The sequence below is a fragment of the Pseudopipra pipra genome, chromosome 10, assembly GCF_036250125.1.
Source record: "Pseudopipra pipra isolate bDixPip1 chromosome 10, bDixPip1.hap1, whole genome shotgun sequence".
NCBI classification, from domain to species: domain Eukaryota; kingdom Metazoa; phylum Chordata; class Aves; order Passeriformes; family Pipridae; genus Pseudopipra; species Pseudopipra pipra.
Genome location: NC_087558.1, coordinates 15,891,659 through 15,915,688, shown reverse-complemented (window position 1 = coordinate 15,915,688; position 24,030 = coordinate 15,891,659). Strand labels below are relative to the sequence as shown.

The window sequence follows — 24,030 nt, the reverse complement described above, 5'->3', positions numbered from 1 at the left end:
TCAATCTTTACCTAAGACACACCATGACAGAAGTTTCAACATCATAACCTTCCACAAAGCTTGAATTAATAATTTCACCAACTCAATCCAATATGACAGGCAAGTAACAAGTATCATTCCTGCAAACATCATATCATTAAAATATATTTTCACCCTTAATAAAAGCTACTCTTAAAATGCAATTATTTTCACTGTTTATGTTCCTCTCATCTCAGCCTCCCAGGCTGCTGAGAAAAGCTTGTACACTGGTGGGAACTGGAGGAATGAGATTGCCTGACCCAGGGAAGCTACTGACTATTCAGCACTGACTTCACTTTGAGGAGCCTTCCAATAGAAAGGGAAAAAAAATTAAACCTACTACACCACTTCAAAAATCACAGAGAGCATTTTTAACCTCTGTCCTTTTACATTACTGCAGCAGTGTCTGGAAAAGCTAAAGCAGGAGAGAGAGAGAGCCATTTAGGCAGCTCCCTTTGTGCCACCACCATGGCTCGAAGGGACAGAAATCAAGAAACATTAGAATCAGTGTAAGCCAATTAGGACATTAAGTAAGAATAAAACATGCAGAACTTAAACAAAATCTGTTAAAAGGCATGGAAAAAGCATGCATTTCTGAGCAGAGAGTAACTTATTTTCTGGAGATAATCCAGAGTTTGGGTTTCCATCTGGCAGAACTTATTGTGATAAGGGATGAGGAAGTTATCAGCTGAAACACAAGAGTATACATTTGATAGGAAAGACCTACAAGCAGGACAGCCACAGACTAAACAAAATCCTTAGAATCTGAACAATAATGGACACATTTTTATATACAGACATCTAAATCATACTCATACCCATATAGAAAACATGCTCTATTAAAATAAAATCAAATTAGGAACCTGGGATTGAAAGTGTATTCCAGGTAGTGAGAACAAAAGATTTATTCTCACTTTTTTTAGTCTTTCCCCAGCAATGGGTGGTTTAGGTTAAGCTTAGTCTTGCCATTTACAGATATACAATAAACCAGCTGATTTTTTTCATTCTTCAGAGCAGCTGCCAACCTTAACACTTGGTGGCCCAGTATTCACAAATGCCATGTCTCTTGCAGGGAAAAGGCAGGACGCACAAGAGTATGAACCAGGACTCCCAGAGAGATGACAACTCTCTGGGCACTGCATCCCACTGCCCTTGCCCCGGCAGGCTCGGCTGAAAGAGGACAGGAAGCTGCAGTTCCTCTGGGCCCAGAGACCTGCCTCTCATCTGACATTCACCATGGTTCAAAGAAAAGCAAATGACCCCCAAGGAAAAACAGAGTCTGAGTGCTTTATTGTACCTAGAAATCCTGCTCTGGTTTAGGCTGAGTGGGGCTGCAACAGTACAAACCCCAGGGTGCACAGCTGTCTCTCCCCATTTGCAAGCAGGACTGGTAGGGAAAGGAGGGAAAGGGAGGCAAGAAGGTGTCCTTTGGGAACTACAGCCTCGAGTCAACCTGTCTGACTGAGCAAACTCCAAAATATTTTTGCCTAAAGCTCTGTGCTGCAAACCTATGCTAATACTATCCATTTCTCATGCTTGGGGAAATCATGCCCACACGTCTAGAAGGGTGGGAACGGCGACAGCACAGACAACCCAAGCAGGCAGATCCAGACATGCAGTTCCAGGAGGAATGAGTCTTAAGCCTTCTGCTGTAAGTAAAAAATATATTTTAGGAAACATGATGGCAAAAAAGTTGTGTCAGATCTGAAATTGAGTAGGAAAGAGAAGCTCTCAATTTGTTCAATTATTTAACTTTCCAGATTTGGTGGGGGTTCCCCCTAGATTACTTCAAGCAAGACATTTCTCTGCTATTTTTAAAACTATCCCATTCAATTAGAGAATGAGATTAGATGTCAGCAAGAAAGTTTTGTTTCTTCAGGATTCAACAGTTAACTCAAAATGAAAGCAAAAAGAGAAGTCTGATGAAAGGACAAGGAAAAGAGCAATCACAGAAGGAAACCAGTGCCCAGACATCTGAAGAGTAAAGCAATTGCTTGTGTCAAGTTCCCATAACAAGATGGTGCCAGCTGAGGCTTATGTTAAAACTGTGCAATAAAATTAGATGTCTGGAGCCTCTGTCAGAAGAATGATGCTATCTCATTAATGGGATTACATAGAAAAATTGGAGGGATTTCAGTCAAGAGGAATAAAACGATTAAGGATCAAAAGAATGTGACTCATGAAAGCAAGTAAAAACTGGATCCTGCACTCTTGCCTGAGAAGCCCATGTCTCAGAACCAAAGAGGCTTGGTGGTACCAGTGACACCACAGCATCTACCCCCTTACATCTGGAATAACAGGAGTAGATCAGATCCCATGGAGAAAAATCTCATATTATAAAATCCTAGTTTTGTTACAGCAACACTATTATTGTATTACTCAGTAAGAAACTAATAATCAGAAGAGAAAGAGGTGAGGAAGGCTAATTACCTATAAACAGCTGGCAGATACAAGCCCCATAAGAGAAGAACACATTTAGTGAGGAAAAGGGCAGAGAGGGAAGAAAGAAAGAGGTTGTGACTACAGAAACTGGGTAAAATCTAAGCCTTAGAACAGGAGAGGATTTCTTAGCCACAGCAACAACATATATGTGCAGTCGCCTTCCTAAGGAGGGTACTGAAAATCAAAACTGCTGAATCACCTGAAGAGGGGCTGGCCACTACCCCAAAAACATCATCATGAGACTCCAGCATTGACATAAGCTACAGAGGAAGAGCAGAAGGTAAAACAGTGCAACAAGGAAAATGGGAGTGTTGTAGCAGATGTTCCCTAGTCACAACTACTATGTTACACTGCAGGAAAAATAAATGAATAAATAAAAGAGATCTAAATATAGAATGAGATTCTCTTCACTGAGGCGTTCAACATCTCTCTGCAATTCATCTTTTCCAATCGAAGGACTGTAGGTTAAGTAAAAAGGTTCATTTAAATTCTACACACATTCACAAAGATAAACTGATTTCAGAAAGCATTATTATGTCTGAACTCTCTCACTAGGGGTGAAAGCCAGACACTTTGTGAATCATTTTGATCATAGCTAATATTCTCTAAAAATTCATTAGATGTCAACATAAAGGACAAAAGACATCACCATGGAAAAGCAGATGATACGAGCTACCATACAAAGCACATTAGGGTCACTTCCTCTGCATCAGCACAGGGAAGCACTGCTCCAACACCCAGCAGCAGTCTTGTTCTTGGTTATTGTGACAGGCAAAAAGTCAAACAAAAATGACACTTCCCAAGAAGAAACTTTTCTGAGGAAGTGCCAAACCTGGGACTACCCAGAAACCATATGCCAAGAGAAGCAGGGGAACACACCATAAAGCAATTTCTTCCAACCTCATCTCACATCAGATCCCCCAGCAAGGAAGAGCATGTGTGCACACATTTGTGCATATGCACTGCCAGGGCAGGGGTTTAGGACATGTAATTGCACTGTGGACCTTATCCAGTATATGCAGCAGCAGGCAATGGCTCTTCTAGAGTTCACACTTTACAGAGCAGCAGAGGCTGAAGCCCAGTTCTCTCCATTTTTACTAAGACCCTCAAGGGCATATATCCCAGTAGGGTGGATACTCCCTACAACTGACAGCCAGTCTCGATGAAGGGGAATGAGTTGCCAAGCCCTGACGGGCAGCACAGGCCAAACTGGCACCCAGCTCAGTCTACAAGGCCGCCCACAGCTCTGCAAGGCTGGGCGAGCTCTGCAATCAAGGAAAATGGCTCCAACAGAAGATGCAAACAGAGCAGATTTGTTTGCTATTTTTATATGGTTTCTTACCACAAAAGAACACACTGAAAGCTCTTAAGCCATTAAACTTTTAAAAAGAGGAATAGCTTTTTCAGAAGCTGTGCTTTGATGTAACTGGGCAAATTCATCTTGTTGCTTAACCAAATCAAGATTTAAGTCTCCCACTTCTTTTTTTATCTTACTTTAAAAAACAAAACAAAACAAACAAACAAAAAAACAAACAAACAAACAAAAACAGGCTCACACCCCCAAAAAAACTAACCTCAAGTTTTTAGCTCTTGCAGAAATAACGCCTGCGTTTAGAACAAGCAATGCTCATTACCGGCTGTTAGAAATCCTCCACAATTTGCATCATGGCACATCACCCAAATCTTTTCCTCCTGAAACCCAAAATTTCTGGTCAGAAATTCTAAATTTCTTTTTTGATTCAGAAGCTTTATAGTAATAGTAGCACCTAATGGGGCTTCCAGAACAACAACAGTGACCATGTTGGTTACTTTGGGCTCTTTGGAGCTTTCACAAACACATGGGACACTTCCACAGTGTTCTCATTCCTTAAGTTTATACTTCTGAGTACCTTGCATCCAGTGTGAGTCCGGGTCTTCATGAGGGGAGTTGTGGTGCACAGCTCAATGGCTTCTGGTTCGTGGAAGATCACTGTTGGGAGAGGCTCTTTACGGAGAGTTAGGACATTCAACTTAGTCTTTAACATGGTCTGAAAGTGCTAAACAGAAAAAGAAAAGAAATTATCTCCAGTTATAGTGTAGAAAAATGAGAGTTAATAGTTGGACGTGCCTGCAGTTTCATTTGCTGTTCAATGCCATGGAAGTTTTCATGGGGAAAGTTAACAAGTTTTATAACTTAAGAGCATTCACTATTACTGTCAACAACGTGGATACTGCTTTTAACTAAAAAAGATATACACACACAAAATGAGAGAATTTATTACAATCCACATGTGTTCCAAAAAGTATCTAAATTCAATCTCTGATCACTCACAGGCATATTACAAAATTGTTCATGGACCCACTTCCTCTACTAATGTCCACAGGGAGGGAATAACAGGGGATCAAAGAGCATTCAAAGAACTATGGATTTATTCATTCTTGTTCTCTTTCCTCTATACTTAAATCTCATCCTACTGACCTTTGTAGACATTACCATTCCAACTGAAGTAAATGCCTCATTGGTTTGCCTTTATCATGTGAATTTTATATTCTCTTCCTTTGTAAGCAATAGTTCCTGTAGTCTCCAAAGAAAATGTCACTACAGTACTAACGAATAGATGTCATTCAAAACGTGTCACTTTCTATAACAGACTCCCCAGGCTTAGGTGAAGAACTATCCAAGTGCATAGTAAAGTCATCAAATTAAGTTTCTCAGCAATTGCTTAGAGTGAAGAAAGTGAATCCTTGAAAGATTTCCAAATCAATTTTGTGGAATCAGGGGAGTCAGAGAAATTTTTCAACATTTAGATGTTTCTTTGTACTGACCTTCATGTGAAAAACTGAACATTTTCACTTGGTACTACATATCTCAGGGGGGAAACACATAGATATGAACCAAATCAATGAAGTACTCCCACCTAGTAACATACTGCAGCACCATCTAATGAAATATGAATTTATCAAAGCTTCATAACTCAACTCATATCAATCAGCAGTTATTAGACATATGTGCAATGACTCCAGATTACTTTCATCAAAACTAAACCATTTGTTCTGACTTCTGATGAGGGATTCTTAACTTGTTTTGCAGTCACCCATTTTCTCAGCCTGCCCTTCCCCTCTGCAAGGCAGACAAGCATTACAGGGTCTGTCTTGCAGCAAAAGAGATGCTAAGTGATTTCCCAGAACCATGCAAGAAGTCTCTACCAGAGCTAGAAAATCAACACAGATCCTTGCTGTTTAGATGAAGAGAGTGTCTATTAAACATTTTATTTATACACAGGGGATAAATCAACTATTTAGATACTATGATGGTTTTCTATGGATTTTTGCATATATGAATACTCCATTGAAAATAAACTTCCTACTTTATTCATAAATACTTTACCATCAGCTAACTGAAAGCCTGTTAATACACTTTTAAAACAGTTAAGTCCTTAGTTCATCAGTGTTTAGATCTAATAATTGTTATGATACTGGAACTACAGCACCTCAAACACTCTTAGAAGCACGTTCAAGGCATATACCCTAACAATCTGTGAAAATAGTACTTGTTTACCTATCTCACACATGAACTTACAGCCTGTTAACAGCAATACTTCAGGGCCTCTGCGGTGTTTGTGAAAGCATTTTCATCCCAGCAAAGAAATCCACTCATATTATTTTTCATCTGGCTCATATTACACGTTCTCCTATTCACTCTCCCTAACACAGCTCCAGCAAAGAAGTACTCCATTTAAGATGATTATACACTAAAGAATATTCTTTGACGTGTTTCTGAAGATAACAGAGCTCTTTGACAGCCAGGATTACTAAGCTTACTGAGAAAATCTACTTTATTTTACCTTTAAGTTGTGATTAACAGCCTTTTTTTTCTTTGGAGTTTCCTAGGCTTCTGCAGTGAAGTTGTTAGCAAAGGCTAAACAGCAGATAAACAGCCATGAGAAGTATAAAGCAAGCGGAAGGTCTGAGATGCTGAGGTTGAAGGAGCACCATCAATTACCAACTGCAGTGTTGGGTTGCTGGTCCCATTAACTAACTGCTGTCTATTACGACTGCAGCTCTGTCAGCTTGACTTGGTTTTGTATATAGGCTCTAGGTTTGTTAACCTATTGCTGAGGTTGTGTTTCTGGAGAAGAAATTACGCAGAAGGGAGAGGGCGCTGGAGGTCAGGCCCAGCCACGCGCAGGTCACAGAGATTCCCCACCTGTGACCAATCCCTTTTCAAGCACAGGGAAATGCTGCATCCAAAGCTATCTCTTTCTTGTGGGTGCAGGGGATGGGAGAGGAAGGCAAAGATGGGAAACTTATGAAATGTATCCTTAACTCGAATTTTGAATCAAACCAGAGACAACAGTTGCAAAATATCAGATTGAAGAAGAATCTGTCCTAGCATTTAACTCCTCCCTCTCTTCAGTGCTGAAAGAGCTCTATTTCCACAGATGATCTGTTTACAGAGCTTTTCAAATAAAGAAGGTTGCTTCTATTAGATAATAGAGGAAAAAACTCCATTTGGCCCCTTTGAGTTTCCCTTGGACTTTCAAAATGGTTGTTCTCCTTTGCTGGCATCTCTATAAACTTCAGTGGGACTACTGACAGAAAGAGCAGAATTCGACCAAAATGAAGAAAACTATTATAATTATCTACTTCTTTTTTCATGTTGTAACAACCACATATACAATCTTAAACAAGGAAAAGACTACTCTCTGCCTTACAAAGGCAATTCAATACTTGTATGAGCAGCAAGTTGGAGTGGTTGGGTGCCAAAAACACTAGAGCACAATTGGCAGCAAACAGATGATTAATTGCCAGAGAAGTGCAGAATGGATTGGGGGTGGACACAGAAATAGCCTCTTGCTTTGGAGCTCATGGCTAATGCAGACAACGCTGTGCTCCCTGCACACAGGTCATATGATGGCTGCCATAAGAAAATCAAATCTCTGCCAGAAGACACCACGCAGTGAGCCCCCAAATAAGCACATTATTGAAACACATGCCTAACTTTCACTATGTGAGCAGTCCCAGTAAAGCACACGTGGGTAGTCAATGGGATTATTCATGTGCTTTAAGCCAAGAACAGGATAAAGTGCTTTGCTGAACCAATTTCTTAGGTTTCCACTCCAAACTGGCATCTCCTGCGGAAACTGTTGGCAAAAGCTGACCTATAACAGTAGGCAGTATATTTTTTGAGAAGAGGCATTCGCTCTCTGTGATGTGAACCCAGAATATTTCTTTAAAGTGCTTTAAGTTCAAAAAATTCTTGAAAAGCATGTCTTTGGCAATTCAGGGAATAAAGGTTCAGGGAACTTTATACCATTCACATTTCATGTGCCAGAACCCTTAGGTTCATGTGGTGGCTCTTACACTGAAAACCATCAGAAGAAGATATTTTTAGCTGGCATGACTATAACAATAGTTCAAAACTACACATCATTCGTTCTTTATCCATTTAAATGATGTTACTGATATGACTTTATGTTTGAAAGAAATCCAACAAGCAACATCAAAGTAAGAAATTAGCAGAAAGTTTTAAAATGCCTTGAGCAAACAAAAATACTTAAATGCCACAGAAAGGATTAGAGCTGCAATTAGCATTGTATTTTCCTATTGCTGAACATTAAATCATTCAGAGCAAAATTTAAGTAAAGCCCCCTACAACATTGGGCAATTATCTTAATTCAAAACCCTAGTTTTGCTTATTCAAGAATTTAAGTTTTATCAGTTTATTTTGCTTAGTTTACCAATCTTAATGGCATCCTTTCCCCCTACAGAAGAAAACTGAAGGGTGTATAACTGGTAGCCCAAACCCATAGCAGGCTAAGACTGTCACTGCAGAGGTACTTGCCTCTTGCCTCCGTGGTGACCTTCAAAGTGCTCCCTATTTCAATGAAACCCCTGCCACCACTAACTCTCTAAGCCACCAGCTAATTAAACATAAGAATCAAGAACTTCTAAATTGTTTTCAACATATATTTTGTTATTAGATCAACAGTCACGCATCAGCTCTAGACTAACTATTTCACAACATTCAATTTGCAAATTTTAGGTGCTATATATTTAGTTCAGGCACAATTTCTGTTGCTGTTAAAACTAAAAATTAACAGCATTTGGGTTTTGGTTTAGTTTGTCAGCAAAAATACAGTCACTTCCACAATTCACACCAAATGTCTTGGAGAAAACAATTGTGATTACATACAAGGAAACGTGACTTGGAGGAGAAAAGTATGCACTGAAATTTGTAATAATAATGTCCTTCATCTTCAGGTCTTAACAAAACAGTCACTGCTGTTCACAATACTGAGCAAGCCTGGGTTTAGTGGATCTTTTAATTATCATGATGTAAATGAAACAAGGACCCAAATTCAAAAATCTAAGAAAGGGTTATTTTATATATTGGATGTTAATATAAAAATAACTGTCAAGAAAGAGGGGACTGTAATTCATTGTAATCTGTAATCCAGCAACAGAAGACGAGCAAAATAAACACATTTTACAGGCTAATTGGGTTGCAACATGGTGAATGTAAGAAAGTCTTCAGCACCTTAGCCCTCGTCCCCCATTCTCTCTTAATGACAGCATTACAATAAATACACAATAACCTGGCATCACATTTCCAGATGACCTGTATTTGGCCAATTTTGCCAAAGATGCACATTGAGTTCAAACCTGAAAATGACAGGATGTTAACTTCAAAAAGAATTATTCTAAAAGTTCAAAGACTCTGAACGACCGATTTGCCAGAATGAGAAGCAGTCCTCTGGGCAATCCTTCTACAGCACCTACAAAGGAATTCCCAGATGAAATCCACATTAGTGCATCAGCAAAAGATCAGTGCCAGGGAAATTCAAAAATAACCTCTATAATTTACTGCCTCAGTGCAAGTACTTCTCTACCTTTGAAACACATTTAGTTCTGGAACGAAACCAACATTTTTCAACAGCATCCTACAGCGAGACAAAGCAGCCTAGGAGGGGAAAGACACAACTAAGTGCACTGAATTGCAAGAGAATTTTAGAAAATGCAAATGTTCCTTTTCACCTATTTCCAGTCTGTAGATACGAGGCTTCACTCTTACTCACGGTCAGAGGAGATGACAACACAGTAGACCCTTAGCAATATGGTTACCCCCTCAGTGACAGGAGCACAGCTGTGACCAGAGGACCACCCAACACCAAACCTCCAGCTTCTCAGTAAGAAAAGAAGAATTCTGATACATAAGAAAACTGATCTATTTCAACGCTTTGTTTTGTTTAAAGCAAATGCTGTCCAGTAGAGATTAATGTCACATCTGATCCATTTCTTGTTAAACAAATACTGTTAATACAGTTTAAATGCTTTTCCTCCCTGATATTAAACTATACGGTGCTTTATTTATTTATTCTTTACTAGCAGTTCATATAAACTTTGTACTGAGCACTACAATAAAACCCACTACAGAGGGGATGGAAGCACTTTGTCATGATAAAGTCAGAAATCATTTCATCAGCAACCTGCTTTGTAACACAAAACTGACTGGCATGCACAAACCCAAGACCATGTCACAACTTTTTATACTCAAGCAGATCCAGCCCAAGTAATCTTGAAAGCAATCCAGCTCCAGAAATCTGGTTATTAAAAGCATCTCTCATCTAGCATCTCAAGACCTATATTTTGCCACCCTATCAAAGCAAATCCATTCAATCTCTTTCAGGTAACAGATGGTACTTATGGGAAAAAGCAGATAATTACCTCTGACTTTACATCTCTCAATCACAAAGAAATGTCAACATGCACAAGTGGTAAGACAGACTTGCCTTTGGGCACCCTGTGACACAGTCTGGAAGAAGAGGAGCTTGGACAGGCCCATGGCACAACTTGGTGCAACTCAGTGGGCTGAGGGCACGGCACGCCAAGGATCTTGGGACAAAGCACCTGGGAAATGTTGCTCCACACACATAACAAAACCAAAACCAAACCAAACCAAAACAACAAACCACTATAACACCACACTAAACAAAATCCCCAGCAACACACAAACTTTTGTCACCCCTCCACACTCCCTGCACGGTTCTGCTTTAGAAACTGAACCAGTGCCTGCCACCACTTCCCCCCTCATGTCCCCCTGCTCCCACCAACCCCCTCAGCAGACAGCATAGAAGAGAGATAGGGGCAGCAGGGATAGTTTGGGCATAGAAAAGAGTGATCTGCATTTGCCAGGGTAAGCTCTAATTTGTATGACAGGACAGCAAGCAGAAGATGGCATCAAAGCAAGCGGGACATGAGACTGGGAAAAGGAAAGCACCAGGAGAGGCTTGTAGGCAATGCTGGCTGCTGCCAGGCAGAGACCCTCCTGGACTTCTCCTGCTGTTACTGAATGTAACAAGGTCGCCAAGCACAAAGCTATGATGGAAAAACCTATAATATACAGAAACTATGGAGAGGTGGAAGGGAAGGGGAACACAATACTGCAGATGGAAAAGCATGACAAGGTACAGAGAAATACAAGATCAGCCGAGTGTCAAAAGGCCTTTCAGCAAAGATGTTACTGAATCTTTGCATGCAAGCACTGAGAGTTATTCCATCTTACTCTAATACCAGTTTGTTAGGGAATATTCTTCTTCCTACAGTGATAAGACATAAGTGCACAACTATCAAGATTTCATAAATAAAACCTGCACTCCCTATCAAGAGCCTTGATCACACAGTTGCCTGTGTGACGGTGCTCACACTGCCTTGTTTTCTTACAAGTTTAAAGAATGTCTGTTTCCTCACAATTTAATTCATGTGAAACGTTTTGTTCTCAGACCCTGTGTACTTTGAGCTTGCTCTGGCTGGATGCCTTCATTCTGTTGCCAAGCTTATGCGATTCCAATCAGCAGGATTGCTGCCCAAACAAAACACAATCCCAGATACAAACACCCTCCAAACTGCAGGGAACTTCAGAGCCAGATGAGAATTTCATGATTGATCCTCTAACATCTCTCTATACTTAGTCAAACTAAATCCTGACCTAAACAAACCTAAATATAGAGGATATTCCGAGACTAAGTTTCTAGTTTAGCCAGAATTGCTCAAAACCTGAAGTCCCACTATAGAGATTCACAGCAGAGGAAGGAGTCAAAGACACTCATAATCATGAAAATAAAATAAGACGTTCCTAAGACATCAGCTACCACTATTTTGGCCATAGAAATCATTGTTAATTCTCAAATTTTAATAGCTTTGTCACAACTGAACTAATTCTCGTAACAAACAAACCCAATTAACATAACTTTGTTACAAATTTTATTAAACGCAATCATTCTAAATAACATTTACACTTGCATTAACAAGTCTGCATTTTCCTTCCATCCCATTCCTGATGATGTTGATTTCAAAATGTGCGCAGAAGTCCAGCAAACAAAACCAGTCTGGGAAGCACACCTCCGTTACATGGCACAGAGGGAAAGTCAAGTCATTCCCATTATCTGCTGTTCATCATCTCATCACCAGAGCAGAAGTACCTCCCCAAAAGCACCATATCTGTGTGCAAGACTGGAATTTTAAACTAGATTACAATTTCAAAGATACCAGTATGCCAGAATTTCTCAGTGCAAGCAGAGGCATTTATCAGCTCCAGCATTTTTCAAGACAAATGGCAGGCAAAATACAAGTCCAAGACAAGACAAATGGTTTTAAAAAAAGAGGAAGAGTGGAAATAAATTAAGAAATAGGAGATGACAAGAAGAGAAAGAACAAAATAGAACACGCAGCAGCATAGATATGTCAAGTTCATTCACTTTGATTTTGAGCTGACCCCTTAGCTGCTTTCCAACATATTTTTCTCCTAACATGAGTCTCCAGTAGATGTATTATTTGGTATAGTTGGCCCAATATTAAAACAATGGAATCCTGCAGCATGAAGGCGGCTGTTGCTTTTTCAATTTGCTCTTGGAGGCTTTCCAATAATTTCTGTGTCAGAGGATGCTTTAAAAAGTTCTTTCTCCTCACTCTGTGCCTGGCAGAGCAAGCCCATCTCAGACAATACCTGCCAGACAGCCACTGCATTCCCCAGCACAGCCTTTTCAAAAACAGCATTTCACTCTGTCACTCTTCTTAATTTTCTGCAATAAATCAATAATTTCGTAAGCAGTAGTTCAGTGATCTCTTTCTTGCCTTTCTAAGACTTATTTTCTGAGACAGGGAAAGGAACTTGATGACAAAGGCACCTGCTGCAAACAGGGAATCTGCCCTAATAATTTGCTAGAGGTAACAGTGTGTCTAACACTATGGAGAAACAAGGGTACAAATTCTTAACAAAAGAGTGATATGTGTTGCTTAAACATAAACCAAATAAACTTCTGGTCTAACGAATTATTGTATTTACAGCTACAACATAATGAGAATCCACTCCTTCCTCTAAAGCTGTCCATTTTATCACTGAGTCCTCTGATGCTAATTTACATCACTGTCTTTTTCAGGTCAGAATCAGCCCAAGATTTAAGCCTGGCATTCCTGAGGGTCTCTGAGAGAGGATCCTCCTATCTCCCACGGACAAAAGCCCTTTCCAAATGAATAGACCTGCGTCTTCAGCAGGTCAGCCTTTTCAGAAAGCCTTCACGAAGGTGTATCCTCTCAAACCTTGCAGGGCGCGAAGAAAGAAGCCTGGTGGCTTTAGTGGTCCCTCCCTCCACACATGTCCATAAGCACTATGAGTACATGCCCCACAGCATTCCCAGGTGAACCATGTCTGGTTCTGTCCCATACACCTTGCTAAGGACACTTCCCCAGCCCTAGCTACGCTCACAGGCATTTCATCTCCTGTAATACTACCCCGTTTCTGCCTCCACTAGCAAATTATTCATCGTGGGGAAACTCTGCCAGGATTCATAGCTATACAAACCTTTCAGCAGATAATGCAGAATATAGACCAAAACTGGGTCCCACTGTAGTGCAAATGCATAACCACTATCCCTGGGGCAACTTCACACAGTAGGTCCTCCCAGTTCTTCAAGCCGTGAATAGAAGTAGCACACTAGAGAGCCTACATCAGAAGTAAGGGAGTCTACAGAAAGTGATCAAAAATACCTTTCTACAAAGTGTCTCATTAATTCAGCAGAGCTTTAGATTTGGATAATTGACAGGATTTGCACCAAGAAACCTTTACAAAAGAAAATCAAACCAACTCATTTACATTCCTTTTTCTGCTGCAGCTACCTCACTGGTTAAGCCGAGTCAAACCAGCCAGATGCAAAATTACTCTGCTTTTTCCAGTTCAGAGGGACTCAAGTAAAATGGCTGAGGATGGGGTTCCCCTTTGCTGGGGCCAACAAAAAGCATCCACAGGTAGGACAGCCCTCCAACATCCACATTCTCCAGATATAAAGGTTATATCTGCATGGTGTTTTCAAGGTTTTTCCAAAAGTAATTAATCTTTTGTGATGCTTCCATTTTTTTGGTTTTCAAAGGACAAGTCCTTAGCGGTTGACAGGAGGGAGATTAAGCTTCTGAGTTCTTGCAATTTAAGCGCTCAAACCCAGAGATACTCAGAAACTCCAGCTTCTCTATATAACCTCAGTTTCTTCTTCTTTACTTGTCAGCAAAGTTCAGATAATTTTGCAGAAGCTTAACTAATCCCTCAGCTGAGTATTAAGTTCCAAAATGCTGGTGATTATACATATACATACATATCCACAGTTCTTAGAACAAAGAGGGGGAAAAAACCCTAGGAAAAAAAGCAAATCCCTCCAGAAAAGAAATCAAATATGCACTACGATATTCAACCAGATGCCCTCATCCCCCCAAGGCATGGTTAATATACTATCTGCCAGTACATATGGGACCAATTAAAAAGAGCTAACTCCTCACACAGGCGCTGCAGCGTCACTCTGGAGGAATCCACAATCGATTAAACAAACTCATTCCAAGTAATTCCATTCTGGAAACACATGCTCATTCATAACCAAATCCCAGTCTTTAGGAATCTCATATGCCATGAACAAAACAACCCTGCTTTCACAGAAATGTCTGGCAATACAATCTGAAGTTCAACAGGAACAGAACTATCCTCATCTTTACTGCTGCTTTACATGTGCTACTACATGCACCTACGTGAAGATTTGCTACTACTTCCTACAGTACTATCTCAGTCTTACAATTCAACATAGCCAATGAAATTAAGTGCACGGAATTATGGAAATATTAAATTGTTTAACTAAAGGAAACAAAGGAGTTCAAAACTATCCAAATGTTCTGTTCCAGCAAGACCAGCAGAATAGGAAGACTTCACCTGTACAAGGAACATTGTTCAACATCTTTACATTGTGAAAGCTACTTTCTCTGTTTCCAGTAATTATACTCTTGCTTTTGTCCAATCTGCTCCAAATGCTGGTCAACACAGCAATCAATTGCAAGTTTCCACACATAAAAAAGCTAGAGAACAAAGAATTCCACACAGCAACAAAGAAGAACACCCTTACTCTCAGTAGTCTCAAATTTCTTCCCTGCTCCATTGATTGCTGACCACCACAAACACCATCTATTCTCAGCCAATTTAGAACTTAAATAATTTTACATTGAAAAAAAAAACTAATCAATTCTGTATCTTCAAGTTTTGGCTCAACTTCAAGAAATGAAGTTGCAAAAGAAAAAGGAATGTAGATGAGAGGGTTGTTTGGGGGGGTTATTATTAATAAATGTTTGTTCATGCAAATCCTGTCAATTATTGCAAGTAATATTTTAACATGTTTCAGGCTTAGGGGAAAAGAAATAATACAGAACATCAAGATCCAGGGAAAAGGACATGGGCTGTTAAAGCCCTGAGCTTCTCTAGATGCAGATCTAATACATATTCCTGTAATACAACATGATGAAAATGTTCTGAATACCCATTACATTTATGGTCTCCTGTGTACCTGTGTCAGGCAGCCAGTTAAACAGATGTGAAAGAACCAACAAAATTAAAATAAATTAACTGCCTGCCCAGCATTCCCCCGCTGTCTTCTTCGTTTGCCCCATTCAATTTAACTTAGAAGCATTACTGATGCAGTTATTCCAGAAACCCTCTAAGCACATAGAGCTGTAATTCTACAGGAGACATTAACAAGGTGGCTTTTATCAAACTTAATGCATCTGAAATCTAAATTATTTACCCTGAAAGAGAAGGGAGTGAAAGAATTCAGGGGCCTCTGATAAAATATTAAAGTACTGAATCCTGTGAATACATATTAGTCATTCCACTGGGGGAAAAAAAGTATCAAGACAAATATTTCATTTAATAAAAAAAAGGCACGTATTTGGCTGAAAAAAATACTCAACCCTGATACAAAATGTTTGAGCAGCTTTACAAATTCAGTCCTCTATAATTATACCGAGACTGCTAAAAATTCCACTTTCATAACCGCCACCACCAATAAATAATTGTCAAAATAAATTCAGTAGATTACCATGAAAAAATGTGTCTTCCACAGCTTAATCTTGCAATAATTCTTTTTATAGCATGCCTTTCTGCCCAGATTTGCAGCTCTTGTTATTTGCATTCTGATCACTAAGTACAAAGGTCATCAATCTTATAATTCATATTTTTTTATACTCTAAATTCTTCATGCTGCAGCTCTGCCAATGGCTTCTCACCTCTGCTTATCTAAGGTATTTGCATCTATAATGGCCATACAGTTCTTTCAAAATATCTCCAAGCCATACTAAGTGATGTCAAGGACAGTAATCTGGCCAAAAGAAAAAGAAAAAAAGCCCAATTCAGAACATTTTCTGATATAGTAGTAACCAGACAAACTGTAAATATGAGGTAGATGGATGCATGCATAAAGGGATTCAATATGATTCTCCAATGCCACTTCTGTATGGGTCAGACCCAATTGTGCAATCAAAGATGAATCCACAGAAGACTTTTCAAGGGAATCTGTCAAGTTTCCTGGTCTCTTCCACAAATCCTTTTAGGAAAAGTAACTCTCTAGCTCCAGATATTTATTGCGGTTTCTCACCTTTGGAAAGCAAGGATCATTTAGAAAGCAATTAAAGTGAACACCAACCCATGGCTGAGATCATCAAGACCAACTACCCTGGCAGAGCATCATCATCAGAAGGGAACCACAGTGGAGTGCATCCATCAGTGAAGCAACACAGAAACAGGGCACAAGAGGATGACAGCTTCACCAGACTTCTGCCTCACCACCACACACTTCCATCAGAGCTTCCATTTCAGCTGCTGAGATCCTGAAGACTGCCTCCTGCAAAGCTGCTCTGCCTATACCCTAATCATGAACGTTCAGCACAAATGTTCCATGTGGGCACAAAATAATGTTTTGCCTCTAGGTCTCCACTTGGGAAGTCAGAGAGTGGTCAGAGCGGAACACTCAAAATGAGCATTTCTCTTGCTGAGTGGTAATTCTGAGCTAGATGACAGAAGGCTGTTTTCCTGCTTTTCAAGCATTACCATTATTTAAAGCAAAGCCTATAAAAATGTTTGTACTGTTGGTAAGTTACTTGGGAGACCACCACAACAAAAATATTTTTATTTTTAAAAAAGTATGTCATTTCAGTCCAGATGCGAAGCTTGAAACAGATAACCTCAAAAGTGGAAAGTTTTGGGCAAGTTGTTAACTGAAGTCACAGATTTTCAGAAGAGACTAGCTCCACATCAATTAATCACCACTAGCTCCCCTCCAACAGACCAACCTTTAATCCAACTATACTATTTTTAGTGTTAGATGGCTTTAGGAGTAGAAGGTATCCTTATTTGATTTTTTTTTTCAGTTTTGGATTCCAGGTTCTCTGGCTGGACCAGATTTTCAGATGACACTAGAAAAGCCTCCGAAACAACAACAGTCAAGTTTTGCATGGACAGCTATTTGCACAAGCCAATTCTACAGTTTTACAAGACAATCGGCTAGATAAACATCTGTCTGCTCCATTCCCAGCAGCTGATGAGCGAAGGGGACCTTTGATCATGCAACAAAGCCAGTTCCCTCCTGGGTACAATCCAACAGCTCCCATAACTGAAGTGTTCTCAGTTCTGCTTTCACTGTTGGGTATCACGTACATCTCAGTGTCATCCACAGCACAGCAGAGAAAATCAGAGGTTGAAGAGCTACAGTGACTCCCTGCAGAAACAGGAACACAAACTACCAACACTCTCATTCAAGCCAAGGGAGTGTATGCAGTAGTTATCCACACAGGATGACCATCGGTTTTGACTTTGACACAATGAAAAAATGTATGACAAGGGCATCTGCTTAAACATAAAATTTTTAAAAGAATTAATTTGTAGAAATATAGGTTAGAAATAATTTGAAAACCATGATATTCCACACAGTACTCCATTACTGCAATATAAAGATACATAAAGGTATAGATTAAAAGGGAAACAGCTTCAGCCAGCACACAAAACAAGGCTATGTGCTATGATCCATTTTCCCTGTAGCATCTGTAGGAAGGTGATTAGTTCCAACTCATGCTCTATGACATGAGCACTTCCACTTTCATGTTTTATCACCATTATAGTCAGAAATTAAAAGGCTCTGGTGGCTATCACTGATGTTCCTAACCTGGCAGAGTAAAGTCATTCCTGAGGCAGATTTGGGATTGCCTTTTCTGATTACGCAGTAGACAAATCACAAATGCAGTTTAGTGTGAAGCTGCCAATATTTAATAGTGTTTAATGGTGCAGTATGTATCTGAGTGGAAAAAGGGTGCAAGCATCTATCTAGAGAACAAATTAGTTCATCAGCTTCCACTGAGTTTCCCTCTTTACCTTCCTCCCTGAATGTGTGCTGCTGTGTTGGAGTAACATGCAGCTTGTGGGCTATTTATTTGCTGAAATACCATCTCAGAGACAATTCTGAGAAAGAAACAAGAGGTAATTGTGAAAACAGTGGCAGGAACATGCACACCATTGAAGAAATAAGGTACACAGGACACAGGGGTAACTCTCAGGGTTAACTTGGCAGAGCTACCTATGGCAACCTATGCCACCTGCCCCAGGCTGCATAAAACACTCCCAGAGTGTTGCTGCCCTGTAGTAGGTTGGGCAGTAGCCGGCCTAACTGTCTCCCACAGCTGTTTCATCATCAGTTGTCACAGAGGGTGGGTATCTTTCTATTTATTTGGCCGTAAGTGTGCGTGCATGGCAGAAGGAACGAGCAACATAAGGCTCATTTTGGCCTAACCCATTCGGTTTGGAAGATATTCTTCTCCAGTTCAGCATATGAGGTGCTCTGGCTTCAGCCTCTTTTCTGTTTGGCACACAATCAAACCATATTTAGAGGAAATCCAATTCTTCTATAAAAGTTGTATCTCAATAAATCGTGACTTACCTCTCTTCCCTATCCACGTTCAAAGGGAGAGAGCACGGCACACCTTCCAAAGCCATTCCCATTTAAACATTACTTTCCATCTGTACATGTTTCAACTTCCAAAACTGCACTCAGTATGAAAAAAAAGCACAGCAAAAAAAGCAAGGTTGTCTCACTGTATTATATTCACTTAATAATCATAAGCAATTTCTCAGGAAAGTCCTCCAGGCACAGTTTTAATGCTAAAGCAATTCTTGCTTCATTTTAACCATCCACTGATGCAGAGCTGATAGCCCAGCTCATTAAAAAGTACAAGGCACTATTTCAAGAAATGCCATAATTTATCAGGCAGAGTTTAGTCACGCTCCACACAGCACCCTGGATGCACAACACCAACCGCCTCTGACACTTCTGAATCCAGCTCTGAAGTCCCTCCGCTTTGTGCTCAGCTGCCCATGCCCATGGTGCATGAAGTCACAGAGCAAAGCTTCTTGCTGAAGTGTCATCTTCTACCTGCAGTTTTTCAAGAGGCTTAGTGACATTTAAAAATGCACAAATCCTACTCGAGTGACAACTCATTCTTCAGGTTAAGCATTTGCACCCATATAACCAGCTACAAAACTCATTACAGGAAGGATGATTGGAGAGAAGATGAATAATCAATTGCAATCAATTTTTTTAAACTTTAGCATGAAAAGTCACACATTAGTTTGACTAAGGACAGTGACAGAACTCTCAGTTTATGCTGTTGGACATCGGTTGTTGGTTAGTTGATTTGACAGAGCAGTGATTAGATCTGACACCTTCACAATGCAAATTTCAACAGGCAATGCAAGGAATTACCTGGGATGAGGTTCAATTTAGCCCCCAAATTATTCTTTTGAGGGACTGTATTTCGATTCTCACAAGTACTCCCCAACATATAGGAATGTCTATTGGTCTTTGGTCTCATGTAAGATGGGAATGAACTACCTCCCATACCCATTGGAAGGTATTCTTCCAAGAAAATAGGGATCAGAAGAAAGCTGTAAACCCTTCCCAAGCTCTAATTAGGAAGGTGTGTGTTTGGGACCATACAACATGTTGGCAGCCACTTTATCAGGAAAATCAAATGGCTTTGCTAAACTAGGTGCTACACCCAAGTGAGAAACTGCAAAACCTGTACCTTCCTGATCCACACTGGCTCTGCAAACATCTCACTGCTCTGCTTAAGGATTTGTGCTGCTTTCCAGAAGAAAACCTTATTTTTAAACTGAAGCCCACTAGAAGGAGATTAACTGCCCTTAAAAAATACTTAACCTCTTTGCTTGTTATCAAGTGTCCCATACATATATGCCAGATGAGCACTGTAGATGTTGATAAGGCATTAAATAAACACTTCTGTTTAAGGTACATAAGCTTACTTATGACTAGCTTGAGACACACAAATATTTACAGCTTACTCAATTCAAGAATCCTCTGCTCTCAAAATGTCCATTCAGCAACCCTGCCAGATACTGTTTCACAATACTACAGGCTCACTTATTCATAAACAAATCATTAACATTCTTGACATAAATCCATAGCGTACAACAAATCCCAGCTATGATAGTGTTTTACTACATTTACTGTGCCCATCATGAATGGGAGTTCTGTTTTCACTAAAAAAACCACTCTGAACAAATAAAAGGCAAATTATTCTCTGCAAGAAAACCACCAGGATGAAATGCCTATGCACGGATTACAAACTAATTATCAAGTTCATACAGTAACAAACCTGTTGTTCAGTCAGTGAAATGGGCTGTCACAATTTATGCAAGAAATTTGCTTGCTAGAACTCTAATAACTAAAAAACTCTAATAACTAAGAAACTCTGATGGTAAAACACATCATTACAGGCTTTTATAATTTCCTCAGCTACTTGGGAAACCTTTTACACATCCCCACTCCTCCACACATGGGCACTAGAAACACTGAAAAGACCCTTCTAAAGCCCTTCGACTTTCTTTCACTGCCAGGGGTTTATTTACAGCCTTGGATCAGAGGATTTCAGCCAAGCCCCAAAATACCTACATCACAACTTAAATCAGAGTAATTAAAATGAATGGAATAGCTGAATGAATACAAAAGGACCAGGCTTCTTGTTCCCTTTGAATATAATCCATATATTCAACACAGGGCAATAGTTTAAAATCAGGCTGTCGCCAAAAAAACACGGTCCACAGGTAAATCCTCAAAAGGGTCTGTCATGAAGATAGCATTCCCCTGTACTGAGGGGCATGGAGGACATGGCAAGATGGGATTCCCTGCTCAGGGCTGGTCCACAGAAGGGAGGATGCTTCCACAGCACCTCCCAGGACAGATCACACATCATCACATAGCACCCAGCCATCGCCAATGGCCAGCCACCAGCAGAGCTGTGGAAATCTTGTGAGATTAAACCTCTACCCTTAATTCACTAATGCCTTGCTTGCCATATTTAAAGAATTAAACGCCTCCCTGAATGGCCATATTTAAGTAATTAAAAAAAAAAAGAGAGAGGAAGATAGTTAAGTTTCTGTTGATGCTCTTGGCAGATGAGAAATACGCTCACAAGAGCTGGACTTCTCCCTGGATTGATAAACATAAAGCAGACTGCCTTCTGTGCAGGCTGCCAGCTCAGCCCGGGGAATAAAAGATGTTTTCAATTCCGGAAAAGATACATGAGCATTGAAATGCTGAATACTCAGCAAGGCTTCAGTCCCTTACTTACAGAGCACAGGCCTGTGGGCACTGGGGGCTGCTCACAGGACATAAAAATATGCATATGGCTGAAGTTTTGCAGAAATTAGACCTTTGTTATTGTAAATAAAGGCAGACTTTCATAACAATTACACTGCGGCGCTTTTGAGGAGCATGTCCCTTCTTTTTATTATTTCCATTGGCATGGCTTTTCCATTTTAGCCTGCCTTAGTTCCAGTTTTGTGACAATTTCATGGCAGTACACTCATGTATGAATATATACAAGCATGAATAGCTTGTGGTCTTTAGGTTTGACCACTGAGGGCTGTTCTGCAACTCAGGAGAGCATGTTTACAGGATCTATTTATGGGTCTTCCTCTGTACCCAGTCTTTGAAAACATTTCAAACCTATTTTTGCCAGAGAACACAGCTACCAAAAAACCACTGGGGTATTCTAACCTGGCTTTTGCTATCACAGAGCTCACCATCCCTAACAGCTCTTGCTTTCACCCCTGGTCTCCCAAAGTTGTAACATATCCATTAGTATGGAAACCATCACGGGTGAAGGAGTTCAAGGGATGAATAAATTTAGGAATCTTCTCATTTGACTCCAGGTTTTCTGAGCATCTCAATCACAGTTTTAGACGTTGTCTGCAACAGTAACAGATAAAAGCCAACTTTAAAAAAGTAACAACAACAATTTAAGACAGAAAATCACATGTAATAACACGTCTATAGAAAATGAGGCACTGCAGAAATCCCAGACTATGGGGGTCAGGCTAAAGTGATGCATGATTTGAAAGAAGGCAAACAGCTCTGCCGGGAATCAGCAAGGAAACCAGACAAGTTAAGCAGTCATTTGCAGTATGATACAACAGCCAAATAAATTACACTGAAACCTTAGTGTCAGGTCACCAAAGGAAATGTCCACGCTGCAGAGCCACCACCCCCGGTTAGGAAACATGCACCACACAACTTTGCTGAGTTGTGCCAGGAAATGGCAGGAATGGAAACAGCTAAGTAATACTAAAAACCTCAGAGGGTGTTCAACGGGGTCCTCACAATCTGGAATAATTTCATCCTCCTGAGTTAGGGTAGCTCAGAGAGCTTGCAGGGCAGATTGCTAAGAGGGATTGATGCCAGTGAAATTCTGCCCACGCAGTGTCAAATCCACTATGCTGACCCACGGAGAACTGCAGCAGGCAAAGCCAGAAGCCAACATCAAAAAACCTGAATTAACAGGGAGGCTGAGCAGAAATCCTGATGACATACATGTTTGCCACCTTTGATTGCTTATTTTCTGGAAATACCAATATCTCCAACCCCAATTTTCCTTTGCCGACCAGCAACAGCATCAAAAACATCAAGCTCGGCACACCAACAGCTGCACAGCACCTGGTACTGCTAACAGCTCTTCACTAACCTGGTTTAGAAGCCGAAATAAACACTACACTTTTGTTTCTAAAGGCAAAAGCTGGTTATCAAAACCCATCTGTCACTGGCCGTGCTCCGAAACACGTCTCACGGTAAATTCCAGCTTGCATTTGCACAACCATGTGCAGGGCACACCCCACGCACGGGGCTCCAGCAGCCACACTGATCTACCACTTGTCTCCTTCAATACAGTAATGCTGTATTTTGCCCACTGATCTAGTTCTTTAAAAAGAAAAAGGAAAAAAAAACAAGGCACAATCCACAGGCCCCTGATCCAGCAGCAAAGTTGTATTTTAACAGTGATTTCAAACAGGAGCAAAGCCAAGCCTGAATCCTGAGATTAACCTTTGCAAAACCCCAACATCAGCATTAGCAAATGAAAAGATCAAATCAGTTGGCTCAGATAGGCTGTTATTTTTGTACCTATATTTATTAACACCAGGTACATAAAACAGAAAAAGGAGGGCTAGAAAAACACACAGTGATGTTAACCACAAAGCCAAACTGAAGGGATGTACCGATCCTTTCCTTCGGCCAGGAAACATTTTCAAGCTGTTTCTTTTACAACTAGTCACTGGGTAGGAAATGCTTTTTAGACAGAAAAATATTTTCCTTTCCAGAAGACGCCATAAAATCCATGCACAGAGAACAGTCTACGTTTCAATGAGAATTAATTACTTGTTTACTGTGGTAGTTCATTACACAGCTAAATCCCCACACATTGTCTAAACAACTTATTTCCTCCAATAAGGAATGGTCAAATGAAACAAAACAATGTGATTTTCTTAAAAAAGAAGAGGCAGAACACTGGTAACACATCTGGAGGCTGTAAAAATTTGAAGAGAAACATTAGAGGATGTCCTTTGAGCACCTTCCAGTTTTTTATAAGTGAAAGTATTCCAGAATAAAATGTTATCAAATATAATGGAATTGAGATGTTCTAATATACAAAAATATTGTTCTAAACCCAGAGCTATTAATTTTTAAAACTGTGGGCTGTAGTTTATCATTAGCATCTAGAAGTGAAAGATGGTTGTAACAGTCAATTCCATTTCTCCCCAATGACTAAATCATGTACTAGCTAAATCATTTATTAATGTCAAGGGGTGACATTTTTCAATTAAGATAATGAGATTCTGGAGGCTCTGGCCATCTGAACCCTATTTGTGAATACTCTTGCCAAATTTAA

The 24,030-nt window shown here is 40.1% G+C and overlaps 1 protein-coding gene across 3 annotated transcripts in view; it reads right to left on the bottom strand.

The window, feature by feature from the left end:
- Positions 1-24,030, bottom strand: part of PID1 (phosphotyrosine interaction domain containing 1) — an 86,122-nt gene that overhangs the window by 47,921 nt on the left and 14,171 nt on the right. For all 3 annotated transcript variants that reach the window (XM_064666450.1, XM_064666452.1, XM_064666451.1), the window contains exon 2: positions 4,350-4,496. In XM_064666450.1, coding sequence (XP_064522520.1) covers positions 4,350-4,496 — 147 coding nt within the window. The remainder of the gene's footprint in view (positions 1-4,349; positions 4,497-24,030) is intronic.